The following is an 8,750-nucleotide window of genomic DNA, read 5'->3' on the forward strand; positions in this document are numbered from 1 at the left end:
AACCACTCCAGTGGGGTCTCTGACACACAAACCACTCCAGTGGGGTCCCTTCCTTGGAGTGCTCCCGTGGCTGCTGGTGAATATCAGCACTGCTGTGAATATGAGACACTTCAGGGGCAAAGCCAGTTTAGGGCATTTCTCCTGGCTCTTGTGCTAAAGGTTGCAGTTACCTAGTCATCAGATCTCCTTTTATGTTCCAGACTTGGTCTATCTAGGCTTTTTCCTGAAGTCTGAGAGATCTCTCTGGGAACTGTTCTGTTATGGTTTATTGGTAGTTAGGCCATAATTGCAGCTACCATCCAGGAAGTGGCCATTTTTCCTATGATGTTTTCCTTTTATTTGCTCCCATTTTTTCCCAGTTGAGGTGTACCTAAATATATTTTCCTGTTCGTTTTTTTTAGCAGTGTTTTTTTCTTTTTCCCCTAGATTGCTTTGTATGTGCTGTTTTTAGACTGAGCTTTGAATGTTCACTGTAGGAACTGCAAAAATGAAATGGAAATCAATGACTTACTGGTTAGTGACCTAGTTAAATCTGTGCATAGTCTGTGAGGGGACAAGAACAGTCCCATATTTCCCTCACCATAGACGAAAGAAATAAGAGAAGAAAAAAAAGGAACAAAGAGAAAGTGTAGTATACTACCTCTTTATTAACCAGTTTACCCTTGGCTTTGTCCTGTGTGGTTGAATACTTTTGTTTTGTTCTTATGGGTTTTGAAATGCAGATAGAATCAGAAGTATTCACAATCATGTACTTAGGCAAATTAGGGTAGTTTTTATTTCATTTGAAGAATTTACTGTTCCACAGCTTCTGTTTTAATTGACTGCAGTCTCTTACCTATTGTTCTTGTGATTAGAAGCTGCTTCTATCACTAGGTCTTCTGATGATTTTATTTTTCTTCTTTCTGTTTCTCTTTCTTTAGGTCTGAGCCTAAGCTCTGACAACTTTGACTTTCTGTGCAGGATAGTTTTCCCACTTTCATGTTTTCGACATTGTTTATTGCATTTCAAGCATAACCTTTGAAATACTGTCCCTCACAAGAGCCTGTAGATCTGTGCCTACTGTACATCTACTGATAATCTAAAGTATGTACTATCTTGAGACATTCTTTCCAAAGAGTAAACTTACATTTTGTAGATTTGTTTCAAGGGCAGGTCTGGGAACTGATAAATCTAATATTTGCACGGTCTGGTTTCCCTAGCAGAGACTATCTACAAAATACTTTTTATATTTGTCTTTTACTTAATGGCATGGGTCTAGATGTGAAGGTGACTAGAATTCAGTAGTAAAAATTCTGGGAGGTTCTTTTCTTTTATGTTCTCTGGGCTCCTGGTTATTGTTCTCTGTGAAAGGTGTACACTGGCTGTTTATTTCTTTTCAACTTCCCTTTGGATGGATACAATGTGTCCTGTATGCCCAAATATAACACCTTTTTCTCCCGAAGCTGGCAGGAGACTTTTTGTATTATAGAAATATCAAAGGAAGGCAGCATAGTACATCCATACTGTGTGCATTTGGCAATCATCTAAAATGGTAGTGCAAAACAGCCATTTTGCAGGGCAGGAAAACCTTCTTGCCACCAAAAGGATATTCAATAATTTGTGTTATGCTACACACTTTGTCTTCTGGATTATAGGAGCCACTCCAGTACTCTTTGCAGCATGTGCAAGAATTCTCAGTCCTTTTGCAGGATATATAATTTGGCAAGATTATGAGATAAAAACAATGTTTCATATTCCCCAAGATGTATTTTCTGACTATATGTTTTATATTTGTACCAGGCCAATAGTATGTGTGATTACTGTTCAGTAATTCTTAGATCTGGTACATATATGAAGTTTTTGTTTTAATTTGTTGGTGTGACTGTACTGTATAGTCACTATTTTTATTTTAATATACTACTTCTACAAATCTATCATGCAGCTACACTGGATCATTTATTTCTTTTTTCTATGTAGAAATATACCACACTGGTGTAAATTTTATCTTGTAGGTGCATTCATGCCAGGACACTGATTTTCTTTAAATGCATTGGTGTAGTCAGTGTAGTGCAAGCATTATATACAGTTAAAGTGTTTATTACTCTACCCTAGAGAAGGTGCAGTTTATTTCCATGGGTACATAAAAGGTCTGAACGAGATCCATACACTTCTACCAATGCCCCACTTCAGTGTGCAGGCTGGGAGATGCTCATCTGTCCCAGTGAGAGCCATTACTGGAGGTGTGATTATGCTCGTGCAAACTTGAAGAGTTTTGTTACCTGATGCTGCCATCTCATGAGTAGAAGGAAAAAAAAAGGAGCAATTCATAATCTGAGCTATTTCCCTTCCTCGATAAGGAACAGTTCAAATACAGTTCAGAATTTTCCCCAAAGCATTTATTTTATATCTATTCCTACGACCAGTAATACAGTTGATGTACATTTTTTTTATCTTGTGTAAAAATAGCATCTGTCAAATTCACTGTCTCCTGCCAGTTATTATAGCTGATGCTCTTAATTCTGGTTGCAAATGATCATCTGTGTGGCTTGCTGTAGCAGGACTGTTCCTTCTCTTGCTGACTCTCCCGTGTCACACTTGTACTGTAGTATGCACCCGATGACTACAATGGCCTGATTCAGCTGAGCGATCAAGCCAGGAGTGTGTTACAAGCACCGAAAGAGTGGGTCTGTTTGTAACTCTTTGTAACTTCTGAAGAAGGTAAGATATGACTGGCAGAACCTGTGTCTCCAGAGGTGAATGGGAAGGGAAAGAAGGGCTTGGTGATAGAGATTTTTTTCTTGTGGCTTTTCCCCCTTATCAGCTTGCATTGGGATCCTTGCATTAGTCCTTCTGCTTAAAAAATCAACCAACCTAAGGAAATGGGCCCACTGTGATCCTGCTTGGGGTAGCAGTGGTGGAGGTAGTGTGATTGCCTGGTTCTGCTCAGGCGGTGTGTTAAACTTCCAGCAGGGTTTATTAGTGCTTGTTTCTCATGTAAAGCTTCCAGTCCAATATTTTACTTTTAGTAGAGTGGTAGAAGATGATTTTTTTTTTCTTCCTATTGCTACAAAGCACGCACTAAGGTGTGGGCAAAAAACCCCAGACCTCTGGACTTTGTCTTTTCTGTACGATATAACTGGCTGGAGATTAATATTTCTGTTTCTTGATCTCCCTAATGCAATGTGAGCTATTACTTTATTTTTTTTAGGAGAGGTTTTTTGGGTATAGTGACTTTCTGATGCAATTAACTAGATTTGCTCACAGTAAACTTGCCTGCATATTTGGCACTAACACATAATTCTTAAAGAACTCGTTGTGGCCTGTGTGGAGTACTGGATGTCCCAGTACTGTTGTATTCCATTCAAAATGCTACTGATTAGTCAGTATATTTTTTTTTTCCTTAAGGAAAAAAAACGCAACAAACTTTTAGTACAAATATGGCAATCAAATACTGTGCCTTAAGACAATTACCTTCATAGACAAAGGTACTTCCACATAAATGCCATCAATTCAGTTGTTTTCAAATTAGTTGGTTTCTCATGATACTGTTGGATCTGCTGGGGAGCAGATAGACTAGAGGCTGTGTGGTCTGGTGATTTAACTGGAAAACCAGATCAGCAGTAGGTTTCTACTATGTATGGCATGGAAAAAGTCTTTGACTAATTCATGGAGTAGCTCATCCTGAATTCTAAGTGGCTCAAAGTAGTATTGTACATATACCACTCTTTTTAGAATAAAAAAAAATCCAGAGAAAATATTTCTATGAATCTGAATCTAATTATAAAACACATATGTACATAAAGAAAATCTATTTCTATCTCTATAAATCCATATGAATAAGAACTTAACCCTAGTGTGTCTTAAAATGAAACCGAAGGCGTTTATTTAAATCTTTTAATTATGTTGTGCTCAGAATGCATAAACTTCTCTGCTAGCTTTCTATGCAACTCTTATAACATGAATTTCCAGATCCTTACATTGGTATTACACCAATAAACTACGTTTTTAGAGCTCTTCTCTGTGCTTAGAAGTCTAACTGTGCTCCATGTGTGTTTTCAGCTGACTCTAACCTGCAATATTAAATTTCTGTTCTGGGCTGGTGGTAAATGACTTCATCCCATATGGATTAATAACAAAGAGCTTGTTTGGAGTAGAGCATCTTTTAGCTCAGATTTGTGACTTAACCCAAACTGTGTTCAACTTTCTCTTTGAGCACAGTGTTATTCTGAAATAAACCAAGATTACTTCCAAACTTGAAGTGGGCTTTAGACATGAGGGTTTTTATTTGTCTTTGAATTTCTTTCTGTATGCTATTTCTTGGCTAACTTTAGTTACCTGAGAAGAAATAATGCAAAGTCTGTACTAACTGTCTTATGCATGCTTTTGGTTTCTAATGTGTACCATTGCTTATATCTTAAGAATATTTGTACTGCCTGCTCAGTGTTTGGGTAAGTGAAGCTCTGGCATGTACTTGCTTTATTTCCGTATGTTTGAATGTAAAGCTGTCGGAAACTGCTCTTGGTAATAACTGAGAACTCTATTTCTTACAGTATACCAGGCACACAAATTCTACAAAAGTGAAACCCTTAAATATTTTAACCTTTTATAAACTCAAGAGGACATATGTCACATGAACCTAACTTGAATTGGGTTAATACTCCTAAAACTGGTTGGTTCTCCAGCATGGTTTTGTCTGACACTGTTTTCTCCAACAAATTAACCTTGTATGCTGAGCTTTTGATCCTTCAGCCTTTGGTTTTGAAACTTCACTGATATTCATTTCTATCCAACAAACAGGGAGTACTTCCTGCATGTTATGGGAAATGGATGGAGTACAACAGGGCAGACAGATGTCTGCTTTGAACTCAGTAATTTGGAACTGCCTTTTAAGACTTTATGAGGGCTAATGCTCTCCAAAGTAAATCAACTCCAGTGACTAAATAATCTCATCTGCTACCCTGCTTTTTCTCAACCTTGTTAAAATTGCAATAAATACTTATTTCAGTTGGACTGCACCAAATTTTACTTCATTTTTCTGAAAAATCTTTCTTGTGCTGTATGCCTGTGTTGAGTTCAGCTCATCCTCCCAACACAGAACTCCTAGCAGCTCTTTTATTTTTTGTGTATGTGTTTTTGTTTGTTTGTTTGTTTAACTGTGTGTGTGAGTATTCACATGCCTTATATATATCCTTTGTCACTTGGCCAGTAGTCCACACAGTACAAGAATTATTCATTGAATGCCTGGACTTCCTTGCTCCATTTACCTTTTATTAACATCTACGTCTTTATTTTCTTATCAACCTTTAATTTCAATTGCTTCTCTAGCAAAATTTTTGCATGGAATTATGTCTATTCTATTCAGCACACCAGCAGAGCAAGAGCTGCTGCTGTTTGCCAAGCTAAAAGCTTAATTCTTCTAATCTTCAATCCCTTCTCCTCCTTCCCACTCTCAACATCCAGAGTATTTTCACCACAGACACAGGAGTGGAGTGAACCAGATGTGCAGCATTAAAAATTGCATTTCCAGGTGTGGTCTCTGGTCTTTATAGTTTTTTTCTTCTGTCTTCTTGTACCATTGCAGCTCCAAGCAGATTCCATCCTCATGCTTTACAACTTTAGTGGCCAGCCCAGTGGCGAGGCATTGGTGACTTTTCCAAGCCTGGATCTAGCTAAGAAAGCAGTGGCTGAGAAAAACGGACAGCTCCTGGGAAGCCGCTATGTAGAATTGTACCTGGTCTAACTAAACTCTCTCTGGGGGATGAGGAGAGAATGTCGCACTCAACACTGTGCCTTTTGCAAAATAAGAAGTCTTCCCTTGCCACCCAGGCAGCAACAAATGTGCCTTTTCAGCATAACAAGTTGGGATGCAGAGTGGTAAATGTCCTGTACTTAATTTGAAAAATGGTGCATCCTATGCCAAAGATAAAGTGAAAGCAAAAATAATGCAGTTAATTTACTTAATTTCTTGTGTAAAAATAAGTAAACCCACTCCTGGCATGTAGTGAATTCTGAAGACAGTCTAACAAAACTTCAGCTATTGCAGCCTTGGGAGAAACTTAGTAGCATTTGAAGTGGAAAGCGAAGCCTGAGTTATTCAGATTCTTCTGTGTTTAGTTTTTAAGAGTTTACACTTGACAAAGTGTCCTGTTTTTTGTAGAGTTTAAATGTCTTTAGGAAGGTCTTTTGGAATGCATGACTTACCCAGTTCAAAGTGTAGATCATATTGATTTTTGTGTTGTATTGTTCTCGACTGGAAAATATCAGGATGCTGGACCCCAAATGCAATTGTGCTTTTTCATGTTTTCATTAGTCCTTGTTTTGCAAAAGCCATATTTGTCTTTCTTACCAGTGTACTGCTGCCAACATGTAAAGCAAAAAAAATCAACATCAAAATCAGAAGAACCCTCCCTGCCTGCCCATAACTTGCTGCCCCCAGCCGCAAACTTAATCTCTACAGGACAAAAATGGCACATAAACCTGAGTACTGATAAGTTATATTTTTTTATTTAAGCATAATAGCTTTCAGATACTGTATTAAAGATTTTGCTCTAGTTTATGTGCATGCAATTTGTTTACATCTTTAAACTACTTTATTTGTATATTATGAAACAACAAGATATGTTGGAATCTGAATTCTCTAGTGCATGCTTTTTTCTTTTTCCCATGTGTACATACATAAGCTAGAAGTACTTTTATGTCATGTAGCATGTGTTTGAAAAAAGACATCTGCTGTAGAAGCACTAAATGACTTTGTTTTTACTGTGCCTTACTTCAAAACCATTCCAAGTGCAATACCAGCAGAGCAAAATGTAATGAATTCTGTTGTTGACATGTTCATGGATGTCTGAATTGATCCTTTTTGTTAGTGTACAATTTGAGTTGTACTTTAAAGAACTGAATGATGTATGCTTCTTTATATTACAACAAATAAAAGAGATGCTTACTATGTGCATTGGCTTTTGAAAGTACGTTAAACTTTGGTTTAATGTATGCTTTGGTTTAATGTATTTTCACAGAGCATCATTCTTTGATAAATAGCCTCTTACACTCTTCTCTCTTCTCCTAGATTTAGATAAGCATTTGTACTTCGAGTGAATGGTATGACTTTTCTTGTGGTTTTTGTTTTTCCTTTTTGAGTGTGCTGGTAAGCCAGAAATGTGCATGAGGCATGTTTCTGTTGTAGTGGAACACTCTTTAGGCAACGGTGATGTAACTGTTTACATGCTTAGTGTTCTCATTCTGTTGCCAGAGGAAACAAAGTATTGAATTTGAAATTGTGTTCATGTTTGGATTTAATTGACCTAATGGGTCACTGCTTTTCTGCAACCCAAAATGCTACATTTAAGTTATGATGGAGCCAGTCAGCCTTTTTATTGTAAAAATGGAGAAGGGGAGGGAATAATGTAAAGATAATAGAGTTTATTTCTCTCTAGTCAGAATTATCTCATACCAGATGCCATTTCATCATTAAAATCTCCAAAAGGAAGTTTCAGCACAATTGGGTGGGACTAGAGGAAAAGCTTTTACATTATCTTAAAGTAGAACTGTTTGCATTACTCTGTTTCTAAGATTTATCTTTGTGAAATCTGCCACAAGCCTTACTTTTAAAGTAATTGAATAGTAGAAAGGATTGCATAATTTTAATTAACATTCCCCATGTGCCTTGGAGGAAAATGATTCTCCCTTTTAAAAAATTTGAGACCTACATAGTCCGTCTATTAAGACTGTTACCGTCTACCGTGGTCCAGCTGGTCACATCTTGGTTGTGGCTTTGCAATCTATTGAAATGTCTTATTTTTCTCTTAAAAAAAAACATATGGAACTTGTGTTTTTCTGTTTCCTTGGCAAGCTGAGCCGGGGCTGCAGAGGAGCACCTCAAGTACCATCAGCCATGGTTTACACAGATTCCCCTTACTCCTCTAACACCTTTCTGGATTAGTCGACAATAATGGCAGTTCTGCTTTTTAAATGCAGTCGCTTGGTAACAGGAATGGAAATTGCAAACAGGCTCTGCCATGTGCAAAATGTGTATCTACCTGTCTACTAAGAAGAGCCTTAGCCATCACCAACTGCTGTTGCAATCCCTGTTTAGCATGAGATGGTGGAAACTAGCTATAGAAAGTGAACTTGGATGTTTCAGGCTTCATGTTTGTGCATGTACCAAACACAACACGCAGGACTTGGGAGCAGTATCCAGTTTTTAGCAGTTATCTGAGTAAAATGACTGTAAGAGCGGTGACAGCATTTTGGATAGAGCAGAGACCCCCAGGTGGGGTCTGACAACACGCCCGACCTGGGCGTGCTCCTGCTCCGAACGGTGACGAACGGTGACGTTCTTGTACTGAAGGGAATGAAGGGGGGGAGGAACAGTTACAAGCTGAAGTGCTGCTGGGGTGGGTGGTGGGTGTGTGAGGGGGAGGCAGGGCCAGCCAGACACCCAACGTGGGATTAAATCTGTACCAGTTGCCTGTTCCCCCTTCCCGCGGTACAGCCGGGCCTGCCCGGGCCGGGGATGTTTCCCGGGGTCCGGCCCCAGGGGCAGAGGGGCCCGGAGGGTCTGCGGTTCCCTCCGCCGTGTCCCAGCGCTCACCCCTGGACGGGAGCAGCTTTCCCCAGCCACCCGCGCGTCTGCAGGAGGCGTGTGGAGTTTCCTTTCCTCAGCTGAGGAACAATCCCGCTGTTGAGCCGTCGCTCCCCGGTCCGGGGCTGTGCCCGGTGCCCGCGGGGTCTGTGCTCAGGGGTGAGAGGGGCTGTGCCCGGTGCCCGCGGGG

General features: G+C 39.4%; 1 protein-coding gene across 5 annotated transcripts in view; it reads left to right on the top strand.

Annotated features, from left to right (window-relative positions):
• ESRP2 (epithelial splicing regulatory protein 2) overlaps positions 1–6,947 on the top strand; it is a 42,554-nt gene extending 35,607 nt beyond the window's left edge. For 3 of the 5 annotated variants that reach the window (XM_027646858.1, XM_027646860.1, XM_027646859.1), the window contains exon 16: positions 5,561–6,947. In XM_027646858.1, the coding sequence (XP_027502659.1) occupies positions 5,561–5,719 (159 nt within the window). In that variant the 3' untranslated portion in view covers positions 5,720–6,947. Of the gene's footprint in view, positions 1–2,585; positions 2,698–5,560 lie in introns of all 5 variants that reach the window. The other 2 variants (XM_027646862.1, XM_027646861.1) reach the window with 1 other exon arrangement.
• Positions 6,948–8,750: the final 1,803 nt, after the last annotated feature.

Source organism: Corapipo altera, unplaced genomic scaffold (assembly GCF_003945725.1).
Source record: "Corapipo altera isolate COAL_440 unplaced genomic scaffold, ASM394572v1 62, whole genome shotgun sequence".
NCBI classification, from domain to species: domain Eukaryota; kingdom Metazoa; phylum Chordata; class Aves; order Passeriformes; family Pipridae; genus Corapipo; species Corapipo altera.